The 18,500-nt window shown below is 34.6% G+C and overlaps 1 protein-coding gene across 6 annotated transcripts in view; it reads right to left on the bottom strand.

Annotated features, from left to right (window-relative positions):
• ADAM23 (ADAM metallopeptidase domain 23) overlaps positions 1–18,500 on the bottom strand; it is an 81,244-nt gene that overhangs the window by 44,803 nt on the left and 17,941 nt on the right. For all 6 annotated transcript variants that reach the window (XM_031505382.3, XM_085585220.1, XM_021538863.3 and 3 more), the window contains exons 4-13: positions 14,414–14,477; positions 12,206–12,288; positions 11,483–11,546; positions 9,171–9,243; positions 8,610–8,683; positions 7,681–7,746; positions 4,713–4,784; positions 3,251–3,417; positions 1,273–1,357; positions 412–502 (exon numbers count right to left, since the gene is read on the bottom strand). In XM_031505382.3, coding sequence (XP_031361242.3) covers positions 412–502; positions 1,273–1,357; positions 3,251–3,417; positions 4,713–4,784; positions 7,681–7,746; positions 8,610–8,683; positions 9,171–9,243; positions 11,483–11,546; positions 12,206–12,288; positions 14,414–14,477 — 839 coding nt within the window. The remainder of the gene's footprint in view (positions 1–411; positions 503–1,272; positions 1,358–3,250; positions 3,418–4,712; positions 4,785–7,680; positions 7,747–8,609; positions 8,684–9,170; positions 9,244–11,482; positions 11,547–12,205; positions 12,289–14,413; positions 14,478–18,500) is intronic.

Below are 18,500 nucleotides of genomic sequence, written 5' to 3'. Positions count from 1 at the left end.
AGACAAACAAGTTGAGCAAATGTCATACTGGACTAGGTTACAACTCCTTCCCATTTCTTCAATTGTAAATTAGGTATTTTTGCATTTTAAGAAGTCAGCAATTGTTCTGTTAGATTTACAGATTTCATGATGATAGAAAATGAGTTCTAAATTAAATTAATGGTGCTTTTACCAATATACCTTTGAATATTGATTATGAAGCTAACCTCAACACAGGACATCACTGAGGTCATGCAAAATGTCTCTAAGCCAGCAGCTCTTATTTTGGTGAAGCTGAAATTTCACTACATATATTTCCAAAAGTAGCAATTCTTCTTCTACAGTTACTGCAATTTTGGCATTTCTTTCAAACACAATAAAGGAAATGTTTATGTTTTTAGCTATGGAAGACAAAAGACTCCATGTACATACTTGGTTTCCTGGCAGCTGGCTCCCATTGTATTCCAAGATTCTGAGCAAGACTCTGTGCAAGTTCCTGTGCCATGGGCAAAGGGAGACCATACTGCATTCCAAGAGTAGCACAATTATAAAAAAAAAAAAAACCCATTAGTTATTGCAATGACCACTACAATGGCTCATCCTGCCTTACCACATACCTACTACTTCAATAATTCAGTGCAGTCAATCAAAATTCTATGTGCATATAAGGAAAATAAACCCAATAAAGTATATAACAGATAAAATTTTCCTCTCCTAATCTCAGGCAATCTCTCCCCACTGATTAATCTAAAGAAAGAAGTCTATTAATTTAAAGAAAGAAGTTCTGTAATAGTAGGATTTAACTCACATAAAAACAGGAGAATTTCATTATCAATTTAACACTGCACTGAGGGAAAAAAATAACAATAATAGTAAAATAATACACAGGGACAATTTTTTTTTCTAATTTCAATGTTAAAAAATTTCAGGAAGAATTACATGCTATTGGTACCTCAGAAGACCAAGTGTCTTACAGTGGTAAGACAAAGATATTCACTGCTGTGTTTCAAATACTCCTGTCTGAGATTTTTGGGTCTAAATTTCTGTTAAATATAATCAAAGCCAATTTAAGTTCTTTTTAAGAGAATAATGCAGACAGGAGAAATACTTTCTAAACAGAAAGGCATTTTGAGCAATAGTTTGATGATGATCAAGAAGGCTGGCTATGACACTCCTAACTTTTTAATATGTAAATTATCTTTAAAGCCCTGGATACTGAAACATACGAACTCATTACATTATAATGTAGAGATTCTACTTTATTTCACTTTAGTGATGAAAAAAAAAAATTACCTCATTCACTCCTACTCCTCTGGCCACAGAGCAAACACCTCCAAAGTAACTTAAGCTGCTCCTTTTGTAATGAAATGTCACATTCCTTACAAACAAATAAAAATGAAGAAACTATAACACACTGACATAGGGCACCAAGAGCTTATTGAAAGAGCATACTCTCACAGATACTATGATAGATTGCATGTACATTCATCTATTTCTAGCATAAAAAGCAACTGCAAGTTTACAAACAGAATACCAACACTGAAAGAGGTGGTTTTATATAAGTTTCACACAAATACTATTTTTCTCTCGTAGAGTCAGAATCGGTCTTAACCCACAAACTAAGCACAGAAAGCTTGAGTGCCAGACTCCTAAGACAATAGTGATAACATTTCTTTCAAAAGTTAACAGTATATTCCAATTAATGATCTATAATGAAGGAATTCTCTTCTGAAATTTACCAGTACTGAGAACTTTAAAAATTATTATCTTAATCCAAACCAACTTAAGTTTTAAATAAAAAAAAAAAAGACTGAGAAGTATACCTAAAGGGAAAGTGATTTAATAAGCTCTTTAACCTTGCCTCCTTTCATTTATTGTTAATAAGCCCCAAATAATTTAGTTAAGTAATGTAATCTGGAAGATCTAAATTATTCAATAAAATGCCTAAAAATGACTATGAATTACACCTATTTTAACTTCATAGCCATAACAATAAATCTACACAGGCTACAAAAACCTACAGTGATCCTGCATGATGTAAGAATGACCTAACATTTGAAAATTGATGGGTTTGTTTTAAATGACAGGTTACCCCATACAGGTATGTATTTATTTTTCAGAACACTAACAGCCATTAGAACTTTCAGATTGCAGTTTAACTAAACACTTGCAGCCAGGGGCTTCACAACAGACAGGATTGCAGGCACTTTTGGAAATGTTCTAGTTCATCCCTCCCCAGCTCCAAAGAGGCTCAGCTGGAGCATGCCATGTTCTACTAGCTTTGGAACATCTCCAAGCATGGGCACTCCATAGTCTCTCTGTGCAGCCTCTTCCAGCATCTGAGCAGCTTCACAATGAAAGGGTTTTTTTGCCCTATGTTTAAATTGAAGTTCTTGTATTTCAGGTTGGATTTGAAAAGCCTGTTGCTGGAAAACTCTTCAGCAGCTGACACAAAACATGCATGGAAGTCTCTAAGAGTGCATGTCAGCAGAACTGTGCCTGTATTATGAAGAACAAAATCAGCATTCTATTGTGATGCCTGTATTAAGGAAATCCGGGGGAAATTCTGCATCCCCTATTTTTATCGTCTTCTGCAGAAGATGAACTACAGGAGAATCCCATGGAAGACATTAGTTACTCCACCCTCCCAGTATGTCATGTTGCTGGGAGACAGCTTAAGATTCGTCCCTATGCTGCACAGGGGAACACACATTTCCTCCTCTTTGCTTACAATGCCATGAAGTAAAATAATCCTTGCTCAATGCTGAAGTGATGCAAGTGGAATTTCCCCTCAAAATGCATTGTGTCTCAGAACAACTCATTACAGCTCTAAAGGAGAAGACCTTCCATTAACAAATCATCACTGCAGCCACATGTGTGAATGAATTTACTAACTGGAATACTCTTGTGGCAACACATAATCCTGTCAGCTCTGCCCTCTCCTGATCATAACTGGAAAAACAGCACATTGCATGCCTGATTAGCAAAGCTAAGTGTCCTTAAGGGCTCATCTAAAGACACTTCACATGTGACACTGTCTTCAGGTTGCAGACATTGAAATATCATTACAGACATATATTGACATGACCATATATACTACAATATACTACACCTATTAAAAACAGGTGTTAAATATCAATTAAGCTTCCTAAGGAAGGCAGATGTTGATTGATACAGAGAATACCAAGCAAAAAAAGTAAGAAAGAAGAGACAAGTACAGAAAAGCAGTAGACAGGAAATAACTTTCTAAGCCATTGCCACAGGTACATACGAGAGCAGGTGCACAGCATCAGCGTGCTGCTTGATGTAGTGCTGCCGATATTTGGAGAAATCGTGGAGCATCTGCAGAGGGTCAGGGCGAATATTGATGCGATCTCTGTCTGTCCAAGTCTCCACAGCAACCAGAACCACCCTGGTGTTCAGCTGTTCCTTGTATATCTGAGGGCAGAGACAGCACAGGCACAGGAGTAGAACACTGGGTCAAACATGCACAGTTAGCCAGTAAGAGTAAAGCGGAAGGACAAAAGGGATAAAGCAGGAGGAAAACACGGGAAAACAGTTAGCTGGCAATGCCTTGCATTTCCTAAAAGCTGATATTCTGATCCACTATGTTTTAGAAGGAAAACAAGAAACAACACTTGTTGCTCTTTTTTTTTTTTTTTTTTTTTTTGAGTCACGCCATTTTCTTTAAAATTCTCATGGCAAGTAACTTTGCCATGCCACTGAGTTTTACAGAATATCTGTGCAAAAATCAGCAAAGAAGAAAGGTAAAGGTACACTGGGTGATCTCAAGTAAAAAGAAAAGAACGATCTCAAAGAGTAACCAAAGACAATTCTAAAGCTGAGATTAAATAATTTCTCACTTTTCCAATAAATCCAAATTTTAATTAATGCTTGATTTCCATTTATATACTATGATCACTTAATTCTCACACTGCTTGAGTAAAATTAATTAAAAATATTGATTTGTCTATAAATTTTAATGTTACAGTAGCAATAGACAAGGAAACAACAATCGGGCATTAATAATAACAAAACCATTTTAAAATATGCATTTTAACATTGCACACAATGGAAAAGGAACTCAGAGACAGCATCTGGTAGCCTTTGTATTCATCCCTACTAAAAATCTACCTGTTTTCACTACATACAGAGCCCTGAAATGTGTGTGATCATTATATGTGTATCAAAAACACAAAAAAAAGAACCCAAATTCATTTTACCACAAATATTACTTTTAGTTTATTTGCAGTATGCGAAATTGTTTTAAATTTAGCACAGATACAGATATAGTATCTGTGTTAGTTCCACTCATCTATAATGTAGTACAGTGGCATTTTGTTTGTAATCTATAAATAGAGATTTATAAAGCAGATTATTTTACTCACACTCACACTTTTTCTTCCAATATATATATGTATCCCTTGTGAGCTATACTTGCAGTTTCAATCACTTGTATTTAGATACAAATAAAAATTTGATTAAATCCCATTCTTAATTGGTGACAGATAAGGAAATCACCCCTGCTGAAGGCAAAATCTGAGTGTTGCAAGCTTTAAGAATAACGCCACAGATAATCTGGTAGTTTCTTATACCTTCACCCCAGGCTATTCTTCTGCAGAAGTACACTTTAAAGTGTAATAGAAATTTGGTATAGGGAAATTATAACATTTTTAATACAGTGCTAAATAGAAGTCAGTGAATCAGTTTTCAGAAGAAGCATTGATACTTACAGCATCTACAAGGTTTACCACAGACTTTGCAAAATTGTTTGTGTATGCAGTTGAAGAACGGTGCTTTTTAAACTAAAAGAAGAGAAAGTAGAACACAGTGAGAATTTAAATATTTATTGCTAATTCTTTATTTTTACAGCATGAACATAAAATCAACATTTTAAGAGAGTAAGGGAAAAACCAAAAAGATTTTCAGATCAGAGCCTATATCTCATATTCAAGAATCCCTGGAAGATAAAGGCAGCCATGTATGTTATGCAGCCTTTCCCAGCTGTAAAAGGAGCATTTAACCACAAGAAATACTGTGATTAGAATCGGAGTTCAAATGTTTGAGACAAAATTACAGGTAAGCATGAACATCAACATAAGCTCAAAACTGAGAGTATGCTTTACCTATTAAAATCACTTAACCTGATGAGTTACATATCAGATTGTAGTAGCCATATTCCACCACTTTAAGACATGAAGATGAAGCATTTACCACTTATCCTGTGCACAGCTCTTTGTAAAGGCCTCCTTTTCTACAATAGCACAACACTTTTGTAACATGCAAGCAGGAGTTATAGGAAAAGGCAAAATGGAAGAGGGAGCGCATGGTAACAGTAAATATGTGTTTGAACATGAAAAGAGTTAATCTGAATATCTTAAATTCTAACTTCATTTTTTAAAAAAAATTTGATAGACCTAGATGAGCTGTATTAAAAGTTCTGCTTCATAATATCTGTGCATGTCATTACAATGGTTTAACATCTTTCCTCATCCTGCCTCATGAGCCCCTTCTGTACCAAGTAAAATTTTTTAAAGATGCAGCTATGGTATCTGAACATGAATCCATATGACTTTCAATAAACTGTAAAATTATAAACCAAGAGTACATTACACAGTATGATTTGCAGATAGGAAAAATAGATATTCAAAATTTCACAGAAAATTAATATGAAATTGCTTAGAATAGGGGGAAAAACCCTTTATCAAAAAAATTATTAATTTCAACTACTGGTTAAAAGCAACACGTCTCATTGCCTCACAGTGTTCTATGAAAGTGTCATTTGTTCTCTCTATGAAACACAGTACTTAAAAAGAGGCCTTGGAGAGACTCTTCTCTGAGCAATTGAGTAGCTGCTCTCAGGTCTAGTGCTAGTAGGTGCCTAGGATGTACACTGAAAGGAGCATTATACCATGGACTGCTCCCCAGAGAACAATGACAATGGGGAAGGAGGAAAGGGTCGCTTTGGCTTTTTGTTTTGAGCCAATCCCAAACTTTTCCAGAAGTGGAAAGATAAAATAATATGCTTGGGAAGATGTTCTTGGTTTTCATGAAAGAAAATGCTAAAATCAATAGCAATATACCACAAAATGTGGTTAAACACGTATCTAAAATACGTTAACCCAAACCAGTAAAAAAATGCAACAACCTAATTAAACGTGTTGAGATATCTGTATTGCTAGACAAAAGGAAATGTTGTGAAAATACACAATATTAACCATTTAACACAATGATCAAGGAGGTTTAAGATACTACTTGCAATGAAGACCTTTGCTGCAGGGGAAACATGCCCTCTCCTGGTAAGCAGAAAACCTTTAAAGTATATTTAGTGAGGTCCTAGACTGGCAAGCTGTGACTCCTAGCTGTGAACACTTCTCTAAGTATATCCATTTTATTCTTTGAAAATAATTATATCTGCTTCTAAGTCACTGATAACTATGAAGCAAAAAATCTTGTGCTCTAAAATTCTAACAAATAAAGCTTCAGAGGAGACAACAGTGTCTGTAAGTGTAGTGAACACCTTCAAGCATGACTGCAATACAAGAGGCCAGGAGAAAGAGACGGACATAGGAATATTTTCTCTTAATAAGGAACACCAAGCATAGACATCAAACAAGACAACAAAATGGCCATAACTTCAATTACTGTGCCCTACTGCTAAATAACCAACATTTAAGCATTCTTTAAAAGTAGTTTCCTACCAGGTGGCTTTACAAATAAAAGCAACTGAAGAAATTTCTGTCCCACTTTTTCCACCCATTCAAATTCCCTTTACAGTGCTAAATTAACACAGATAAATATAGGTTATGCTTGCCCAGACTACTTCTATGATTTATTAGACAGGTGAGGGGAGGGTATAGTATCTGTCTATTCAGCACTGGAACAAGTATCAATTACTGCACCCTGTTCTGATATCTTCAATTTCTTGCTGTTAAATATCATCCTTTAGTGTTGACAACAGAGCCACAACTCCATAAAGCACTGGGAAACTTGCAGCAGGGTGAGAGACATAAAAAGCTCTTTACTTGCAAATAAAATAAGTGAAAACTATTCTATCAGCAAGAATTGATTTTAAAAAAAAGAAGACATGCTTACAGCAAATATCACTTAATCTGACTTTTTCCAGTCATCAAGACAAAAAGGGGAAAAAATTGGGCTTTCCTACCCCCATGCATTTTGGGTTTTTTTAACAACAAACACTTTCTGAATCAAACAAACAACTTACCTTGCACTGCATTATCACTCCTCTTTATAAGTATGGAATAGCCACGAAGAATAATCAGAGTTTTGTCTACATGTTTTGCTGCATTAAAATTTAAATTAGTAAAACTAAACTCAAAGTAACAAATTCTGACCTCTTCCTATATAACTTCAAAGACAGGATGTAATTTTAGAACATTTAGTGTGTTTGTCTTGTACAAAAATGTTGTATTGCTTTACTTTGTTGGTTATGAGCATATTAATTTATCCAAATGATACCAAAGTGTTCCAGATTAATTTTAAATATATAATTGCCTGAGAAATTCTTAGGTAACATTAAACTTCATTAGGTAGATGGACTACAGTGTTTCTTACAGTACAAATGTTAATAGCTGCTGATAAATAAAATCCTGGGTCCAAAAAAGGGTGGCAATTTGTAGGCTGCACATCAGCCTACAATTGTCCCCAAAAGGAAGCTTACCATTGAATTTATATACTTACCATTTTATGGTCATTGACTATCATGAGCTCCAGATATTTCATTTCTTCAAAGACACCACGCGATAACTGATGAATTAAAGAAATTCTTTGAGAAATCATGAAGATGTAATTATTTTCAAAAATAATTGCAGCTGATTTTTGTTATATATACATATTAAATATATATTGCTTAGGGTATGTAAACCAGTAAACAACTGATTGAGAAATGCAAGTAGGGTAAAGAATCATAGCTCCAGTAACTTAGACACTGGCTGAGGATCTGAGCCACATCACTAAGAAAGTTCAGGTTCTATTCTTTTTTGCTTCAGTGCAGACACCACCACTGCTTCCCTCCTCCTTTCATTATGTACTATTCACCACAGATTTAATGAGGAAGGAAGTTACTAAAAACATAAGCACCCTCAAAAATATGGTGTGGATTGTGCAACTCAGTGAAGAAAGTCAGAATAATCTCCTTTAACTCAATTATTCCCCAGATACATATGCATGTGAAGATCATGAGGACTGCCTGCTTAAGTTCTCCCAGTAACCCAGTTCTGGGTGTCCTCATTTGGATTTTTGATTTAATCATGCTACTTAATAAGCCAAGTGACAATAAAGTCAGATATCTATAAACGCAAGAGTTCATTCAAAATTATTCTTTATTCTCAAGCAGACAAAAAAAAATCTAAATTCATTTTCACTACTAAATTTTTATTTAATTGATGCATAACATTGCTGTCACTTTATAAAATTTGTCAAATTTCTTCCAAATTTTCTATTTTTGAAGAAAACTCTTGTTTTCTCATTTGATAACTGTATTATGTGACAATATTAAGCTTCTAAAAATACTTGTTCCCTAAACCCTATATTCTCTTGACATTAAAAAACAGAAATTAGTAAGTTTGCTTTTATAAATGGTCTTAACTCAGGGTCGCACTTCTACTTACTGCTCTCTTTCTTCTCCTTCTCCTCAGCCACTGCAGTTCAGACAGAAAAGGCCATTCAGAACTAGAGTCAGTCTCTGTAAAAATTACAGTTTCAGAATGTACACTGTGCAAACCAAAAGTAGATTAAGATCACAAAAATTAGAAACACCCTTGATATTCAAAAGCTCATTTTTAAAAAGATGTAAGACATATCAAAATTCAAGTAATTCAGAAATTTTAAAGCATGCAAGGAAAGGTGAATAAAATATAACTTCCTGGGCTTAGAATATACATTTTCTTCCATCTAATTGCCTCAGTAACATTAATATCACTGATTAAAGTCAGTGGTTTTCAGAGAAAAGCTAAATACAGGCCTGTGGATGAAAATTTTACAGCTGCCTTTTGAAAAATCTATATTCTGTTGCAATAATTGTGAAAAAAGGCAGGTAAATATATACTTTTCTTAATTTTCTAAATAATCAGCAATTTTATAAACACTGCGAGCCTAATACTCAAATTTTCCAAGTTATATATACGATCATTTCCAATATTTAAAAACTCATAACATAAGCAAAAACACACCAAGGTCCCGCAGCTGCTTGGAGGCTTGTGTTCCGTAAGTTCTTTGGATGATATGTGGCCTACTTTTACTCTCCTAAAAAGAAAAATATGTGAAATTTTCTTCTAATTAATAACATCAAGAGAAAATGTGGCACTTCTTTCAGTATTTATAATTTTTATTATTTTTTTCTATAAAATGCAAGCAACTATAATACCAATTTGGGATAGTACTAATCTGAAGCCATCTATATGCAATCCTGAGTAAATCATAGAGCCTCTCTGCTTCAGCAAATTGACCAGTCTACAAAACAAAAGTGTCACAGATGTCTTTGAGATTACCTTAATAGTCCTTTAAAAGCCTTAGCATTAGAGAACACAGATCCCTCATTCCAATAAATCAAACTAGAATGTCTATATTTGGTTGAAATCTTCCTTCCACAGATGAAAAGCAACTACTACTATTTATGAAAAAAATCCTATCTAATTGCAAGAAATTGCAAGAAACCAATCAATATACTATCCTTAAGAGGATCCTTTCACCCTGTTTTATTGGTGTATTCCACACTTTAAAAGGACAAGATTTTTAATGCATATTTTCTTTAGAAATCTGACATACCCCAAATTATCACATTTGAGTATCTACTCTAGAAAACAACTCCTTTCTTCCATAACACCTCCTCTGCAGAGCTGCCAAAACAAACAATTCTTTTCAAAGGGTAGGTTGCTGCTGTTCTGTAACTTCCATAAGAAATATATAGCACACTGAAGGACAATGCTGCATCTATTTGCAAGATTTTGGGGGGAAGGGAGAGTTTTATATGGTATCTACTATAGTTAAGATTAATCAAGCTGAATAATGTACATGCTGAAGACTGTGTTCAACATATTTATCTCATATACTGAAGTTAAAAAAGGAGCCTTTAAAAGCTCTCTGTAGCTGTATTATTTCTGGTAGATTTCAGAAAATTATGCATCTCATCTGTTTTCTTATTTAGAGTTCAACTTGAAACCTTGAGTTGGCAAATAGTATCTCACTTTTATAACCAGAACTTTTGCCCTACTTAGAATTCTTACTGAAATAGCACTCAGAGAGATATCCTGGTTTCCTTTGTTCCCAAGCAAGAAAACAGATTTGTTACATTTTCTTGTTCCTTGTATAAACATAATCTCCATGAATTTATTGTGTCTCTGTTGTTAGTTTTTAGAATTGCAACCTTTATGAAGATGTGCTGCATCATAGATATGCAGCATGTACTGTTGTACCTGGGGAGACTGATTCTTTTAGAGGTAATATTTTCCCATGTGTCTGAAGTTTCATTTGTAGCCCAATAATTGACTGTCCAAATGATACCGAGGCCTCTGAATGTTGATCCAGTTTCTTTGGCAGTATCAGCCAATGATTTTGCAGATCTTTATTCAGACTCTAATTTCAGCTTTGCAGTCACTACAACATGTTGGTTCAGCAGTGTTAATTATTTGTCACATACTATTACTATATACTATTTGTCATACATATACTAGAGCGAGACAAGCTTGAGAACTGCGGCACAGCATCTGCAATATATCCTACAGAGCAAGCAGGATACAAACCTTAGGAACTCTCTGTCTCAATGTTGAAAATAATTTCACTGAAAAACACTCAGAAGTTAGATACACCTAGTTTTACTACTATCTGTGAAACTCTATCAGCTGTATTAACAGCTAAAGTTTTAGAAATGGTTGTACACATGAAACACAAAAAAAATAGCAAAATACTTGCATAAATGCAGTCCTATATGCTGATCCAGCATAATCTTGTATTTGAATATGCTGGACCACAATCATTTAAGAGATACAATGATCACTGACTTAAGACATACAAAGTTTAAGGTACCCAGATGTAATTATCTACTGAATTATGCTTTTTGTGGAATCACGGCAGGTCAAGAGAAATCTGATGCAACTATTTAGAGAGGAATGTACAAGTGAGTTTCAGAGATATTTTCAATGAATTTATAAACATTTTAGTTCAAATACTAGAGCAAATTGATAAACATTTTTTGACAGTCCATAACCACGTGCTATGGGAAACAGTTTTATTTGTCTGTTCCCAGTATCTAAATGATCAATAGCAAGTAGGAAACAAAGGATTAAAGAAAAGCAGAGGAAAATCATAGGTAAATCATAATTATGTATTTGCTACCTTAAACAAATTCAAATCAAGTGTTCTAAAATACTTTTCATTTTCATATGTGTGCATGAGACATATCACTTACTGATTTATTCTAATATTTTTATTTGCTATTCCTTGAGCACTCTCCCAAACAAAATAAACTAGACAAAAATAAGCTTACTGCAGTGTGGGTCAGATCCATTGGTTCTATCAAGTACAAATAAGTACTGTCTTCAAACATGCCACTAGAACATGGAGAAAAAGAAGCTATATTTAGGATCACAAAGCAATCAGTTTGACTCCATTTTTTTTATTATTTTCATATCAAAATATGAATTTTGATAAGACAAAACCAAACTTAGGGCTGGAAAACTGACAATATTAAATATATATTCATTAGTACCACCTGTAGCTAAAGTGAAGAATTGGGGGATTATTAAGATATCTGGCATATTTTAATGGATTAACACTAAAGGTAATGGCAATGCTATGATAAAATACCAAAAGGGGTAAAGATTTGACTTTGGGAAAAGGAAGTCCTACAACACATCCTGAGCATGCAAAACATAATCAACAGCTGAGCTGCACTTAGCAGTAACTAATGATAATTTCTTGCATTTTTCCTTGTACAATCTAGTTTTTCTATGACAGAATTATAAATGAATACTGGGCATACAAACTGCTGAAATATAATTCTTGTTTATCCTTTACCATAATAAATTCTCTGGGGAAATATTTACCTGCACTTATTATATTCAAAGGTTTCATGAGATAGCATCAAAACATTAATTCTAATGATACTAAGAAAAATTTCAAAACATAAAAAAATCTTAGAGCCTGTGGTGTTTCAGTTCCTTCCATATTAAGAGATAGCCTCATTTAAAAAATGAAAACATGCACTTACTGAAGTCCATTACAAGTTGAAAGAGCAACTTTGGAATCCTTCACACCTCTGATATTTCCATGGTAGTAACAATGCTCTCCCCCCTAATAATTTTTAAAAACAAACAATCACACACACAAAATGATCCTGATTTAATATCTGTTGCTTAAAACCAATGCCAAAAAAATCTAACAGTAACAATACTCATTTACCTCATTTATGTACTTGTCTTTACTGTCTATCAGCAATAAGTTCAGTAAACTAAAAAGAAAAGGTATTGTCAAAAAATTGTATTGAAAACCCTGAAGTGTGGTTGTCTCTCAGCCATTGTTTGAAAAACCTACTATTCATAATAAAAATATTTTTAATTCTTTTGTCATGTCATCTGAACTCCAACATGCATATTAAACACATTCTTTATGCAATGATTGTAACTCGAGACAGTACAAAAAATGTAAACGCTCTTTGTCTGTGACAGCATTATTTCCATTTTGCATCTTACTTAATGAGTTATTCAGATTCTGATTTAAATTCCCTACGGGTTATTGTAAATAATTAAATCAAAGTACTTCACAGAAAGTAATCATTCTGTGTTTACCCTTCCATCAGTGAGAATGCATAAAACATGCTTTTTAACAGCTACATTTGATCATGTTTCTTACACAAAGATTTTCAACATTTTTATTTAAAGATGATCATCTGAGTAAAGAAATTGCTGTTTGTTCTTCAGTCATTTTTGTAATTAACTACCTCTTTCTATAAAAATACTGTACTTTTCATTGAGATTTCACTTATTTAGATCCACATTAGGAAACAAAACAACCTTTTACTTGGGCATAAAAAGTATTACAAGACACCGCAAAGGACCAGGACACAGTCCTTATTTGACCTCCTACACAAATTGTGTGGGGTTCTGGGGTCTTTTTACTATCTACAATGAAGCTTTTTACACATTAAAGTGACCTCAGGAGCTCTAGTATCGCTTCTAAATAAAGCAATTCAGAAAACATCCCCTAGGAAGTTTGGATCAAGTTACTGCAGCATGCAAAGGTAGCCCATTTGCTGAGTCTGAAGTTCTAATATAATTTTCCAGTCAGATTCATGATTCAGCAACCGCAGTGCTCAATGCTAGTGCTGCAGCTGACAATTGCATGAGCTTGTCTAAATGCCAGAGGGAATTGTTTTCTTGCATCATTTAACATTTTTGCCTATTCTGCAGAATACTGAGTCTTAATGGAACAACTTCCTTTGTATGTAACATGAAACTGTTTTTCTTCTTCAGTGGAAGGAAACAAAACAGCATATCTCAGTAATTACCTTGCAATGGAATTGCTTATCATTTTATTCAAGATTCTCTACAGCAGGGCAAAATAATAAACCAGACATCTACTTGGACAAACAACAGTCCGGACTTTCTGAAGACATTAATACAACCAGAATGCTTGCTTGTCTCCACTCTAAATACAGATATAATTCACACATAATAAGTTTGCAAGAAATATGTTGGCATTTATACCAAATACAAAAAAATAATTCCCTGCAAATATAGTTTATAGCCTTCCTAGAAATCTTCCAGTCCTCATTTTGTTACTACAAACAAACAAAAAGACTGATCTGGTGCCCTTAGGGCTGAACTACCTTTCCGAACTTTAATCTGGCTTTGGATCAATAGCCTATGGCACTGAATTCAATTTGGGAGCTAGTCTGATAAACAAAATTAATTGGATGTCTAGCAGTATGCTGATTTTGTAAAAAGTCCAGAGGTTAAGGTTTCAGTTAAATCTTTCATTTTCTGTTTCACAGCTGTATCATTCTTGCCAACAAAAGTCACTGGAAGACTTCTGGGTTTGTTTAAATGTCTTACATTACCATTATTCTTTCTCCTTGTACTTCGTGCAAATGACACATAAATAGCTAATGAAAACTTATCTGATGGTGACTTCAACCCCTCCATCCCCTATATTTTACATGATGTAATTGTCCTGGCAGCAATGGATCACCTTCACTGCTACCACCTACAAAATGCCTACTCCTCACCCCAAAACACAGCTTTTCTTTTTTGCACAATTCCTCTTGTATTACTGAGGTATCTGTACAAGATGAGATCACAGTTACCGTCTGTGTGTTGAAAAACACTTCTGAAGTTTATAAGTCTTGCAAAATATTTTTTATCTTTTTAACATTTTATTAGCATTGTTCCCTCAGAAAGACAATTTAAGAACACAATACCTTAGAAAATTTTGGTTTTCCATCTTCATAGTGAATCTCCATATAATTGGATGATAACAAGTCACTGTCAAAGAAAGAATAAATAAAGATGAGAAAAATCTGAGTACTCTTTCTATTGCTATGATAGATTTGGGGGCTTTGTTAGCATTTTCAAACCATTTTTATTTTCCTTGTACATTAGTTTTAAAAAAAATCAAGCAGGTTGTGTACAGTAAATGGTTTGATGGTACACTGGAAGTCAGAGTGCAGTATACAAGGGGGAATTTCATTCTGCCATCTAATCCCCTGTATTTTAGATTTACAATTAGATTACCAGCCTTCTAAATATGCAAAAAAACAAAAATACTTTAGAACTTTCCTTGCTGACAGTAAATGTATTTTAGTTTATCACCATTTTCAAATAGCTTTTCCATTTTATCATAAAATGTAAACAGAGTGTGTGTAAGGTTGAAGTAATAAATACACCATTGTTATGAAGACAGGAGTGTATAATCACTTTCACAAACTGCAAATACTATTTTTTTTTTCTAAAAGCAATAACGTGTCTTAAAAGAAAACACACAATGCAGAACCCAAAACATACTCCATACCCTTTTTCTCATTTTGACCTTTTATTTTAAGATACCTTTCTCATTCTTATTTTCTTCCTAAGTCTGGCAAGAAAAATTTCAGAAGCACAAAAATTTTCCATAATGTGTCATTTACCATTTGGGTATTTTAAAATTAATCTTAGCCAGCCTGTACACATCCTGCAATAACCTCAGTGCCCCAGTCACATCTCACCCTGCTACAATCAGGGTTGCAGCATAATGCCCTGGGAGAGCAAAGCAATTAAAGATGTTAACTGGCCTGACCAAATATGCAAGATAAGCATTTTACTTAATGTGATCCAGAATTCTTAGCATTTTTGAAGCCTCTAATGTATACTTAAAACTAAAAAAAAAAATTAAAAAATCATTAAAAGGTCTGATACTGGTACATATATCAAAACAAAAATATCATTGCTACAAATAAAAAACACCATTATGGAAGTTTGGTGTGGCAAAATAGTTCTGATGGGAATTCATGACTAAAAACAACCTATGATAATGGGTATCTCAAACTCAGATTAGGCTATTAGCAATCCTGGTAACACTTTAACTCTGAGACTCCTGGCTCCTCAAATCAATTCTTCATGCCATATTTATCAGACATTACACTCATTAGAGAGCATCCTGCAGAAGTCAGGTACCAGTGATTCTCTCAGAACGTCTTTCTCATGAAACTGACACAGCACACTCTGGGCCTGCAAAACGAATGCTAATGGCCCTGAATAATTACTGAAGTCTAATAATTTGCCTTAAACATCACTGTGAAGGCATTATTAATTTTTTTAAGTGCAGATTTAAAAATAAATCCAGTTGCATTAAATAATACTAACTTTGTGTCATAGTAAGCTGTAAATTTTCTGCAGAAAATACAAATGTGTAAAAATAGTGTACTTGATTACAATGCAAATATTTATTTCTTCAATGTGGCGAAATTGAAGCTTCTAAAAAGGCATACATGTATAAAACAATTAGAGTGTTGATAACATACTTTTATTCTTTGCATTTTTCATACTTGTTATGAAGCATAAAGACTGTTCCCAATAGGAGATGCTACAGACAAGGCTACAGGTAACTGACATAAGTAAGAAAATTGAAATCCATAATTACAATACAAGTATTAAAAAAATATTGACAATTATTAAACACAGGAACTGTGCTCAATATGACAGGGCCCTGATCAGATTTCAACTTTTACAGACACTTCTGCTTCAATTCACAAAGGCTGTTTGGTTTCCTCAAACTAATTCCTAGATCAGCACTAATCTACCTGTTGCCAAATCAAGCTCACAGTTTCAAATGTTCTTTTTTGCCCTCTTTTAGTAACCTTATATGACTGAACTCAGAACTTCTTTCTATGCTATCTCATGCTTTTTGCATCTTGTAAGACTTGCATCAAGTGATTTTCCACTGTGTCTCCTGACTCACAACTAACTATAGTTTAATTACAGCATTTCTTTCAGATTTATCCTATTTTGTGTGACATAAGAGCTGCTCACAACTTTTTTAGTCTACCCTTCCAGAGTTTAGTGTTCTTTTCTTGGATTTTAGTTGAGCCTCTGTTGTAACCCACTTGGTTCCCTCATCTGCCAACCTTTTCCATTCTTTAGCTTCTCGTTACTTCCAACTGCCAATGAATTCCCAGCTGGGTTTTGTCCAAATACAGTGTCCCACTGATAGGATACCTAACATGGCATACTTATGATGGAAAATTCCTATATGTGTGTATATACACAAATATTACAAGTCCAAAGCAAGGAAGCAGACAGTTTCCCAGTAGACTCTACACTTTTCCCATCACTGACTTTCCAACATGTATGGTGTCTGTGTGGCAAGGTTTTGGTAGTGGAGGGGCTATCAGAGTGGCTCTCTGAGAAGCTGCTGGGAGTTTCCCCCATGTTCAACAGAGCTGGTGCCAGCCAGCTCCAAGATGGACTTTTGGCATCTGCAGGACACAAGGCACATCAGTGAAATTCTCCATGCTGAACAAATTCCCTCCACAGAGAATTAAGGCCTGCTGTTTGTGATATACTTCCCAAAGGCCGTGCTATAAACAAAATACAACTTTAATTTGTGAAGCACCCTTTTGGCAAATGCAACATAGTATTCACCACCTAGAAGGTGGAGTGGAATATCTTTTATAAGACTTTTGGATTTCACAAAATTGCTTCTCATGCACGTCTGGACTGGAGTGTTTATCACTAGTTTCTGGCCATTATTATGTTTTTAAGCTTGCCACACAGAGCCACCAAGGTCATGCAAGGGCATTTTTCTCTTAACATTTCCCTCAGGACAGCAAGAATTTTGAACACCTCATGATAGAAAAACCAGTCAGCTGCTTCTTAACCTGTATGCCTCCACTTCGACAAGTACCTGATTTTTGTCAGGTACCTTGTATCACTTTATCTCATTTCAAGTATCTGCCTACACTAGCAATAAACATCCAAAAGAACACCTCGCTTGTAATCATTAAGAAAGACAGGAAGGTACGAAAATTTGTTCTACATTTTGCTAAAACTCCAGGAATAACAACAGATGTAAAAATATACATAGAACTGCTACTGCAAATATCCCCTACAGAACTTTTACCAGTTATTAATGCTGACAAATCTGACAAAAGACATAAGAAAGTACTAAAAAAAAAAAAAAAAAGAATGCTTAACCAAAATAACTTTGAAACATTTTTTCCTACACAAAAGACATACACAGAAGAGCACTGTAATTTCACCAGGAGGTATGATGGGATTCTTTATGTAAGTGGCATCAAAAAGAAAGACCTAGAATACACTGATTAAGAGCTCATGTAGAAGAGCAATTGCCTGAGGAATGAGGCACAGAGCTCATGCATAAAGTAGGCAGGGGTCTCCACAGCTCAAAATAACTCTTCTTCCTTCATTATCACTTACAGAATGCCTAAATTTACCTCTGGAAGGCAAACCTGAGTTCTATAAAATACATTTGTATCTCATCTACAGTGGACTGTGTTTTGCCACATTTGATCCATTTTGAGCCATTCACATCTTGCTTAGGGCAGAAATGCATTCAGCACAGCAAATTTGAATTTCAGTATGACAAGCACCAGAAACAGTGCAAGCTTTAATTGAAATGAGTGTCAGTCATGATCACCTCAGACAAAAGTCTGTTTAGGTAGTGACACATTAGTATGATCCTTAACAATGAACATATAAAGTTACAACATATTGAATGAACTCATGACAAAATTACTTGTCTGCTGTGTCCTTTTCTACAGTTCCTTCCACCCTGCCTTTTTTATCACAAGGATAGATGGATAGAGCTGTCTTGCTCCCTGGCTCTTCTATCTGAGTTACACTGAAAAAAGCAAAATAAGCAGCAAAGGGATATGCCATTCCCTGTAGCTGCTGCCTTTGAAGCCATAAGCCAGCTGTTATAGCAAGCAGCAGATGCTTTCTGAAGAACTCACAACCACTTCCATGGCATGTACTTCACTGCTGATGTTTTCATTAGCAGGAGAGCTGCAG

The sequence above is a fragment of the Lonchura striata genome, chromosome 7, assembly GCF_050655825.1.
Source record: "Lonchura striata isolate lonStrDom1 chromosome 7, ASM5065582v1, whole genome shotgun sequence".
NCBI lineage: Eukaryota > Metazoa > Chordata > Aves > Passeriformes > Estrildidae > Lonchura > Lonchura striata.
This window is presented reverse-complemented; position numbering and strand designations above follow the sequence as displayed.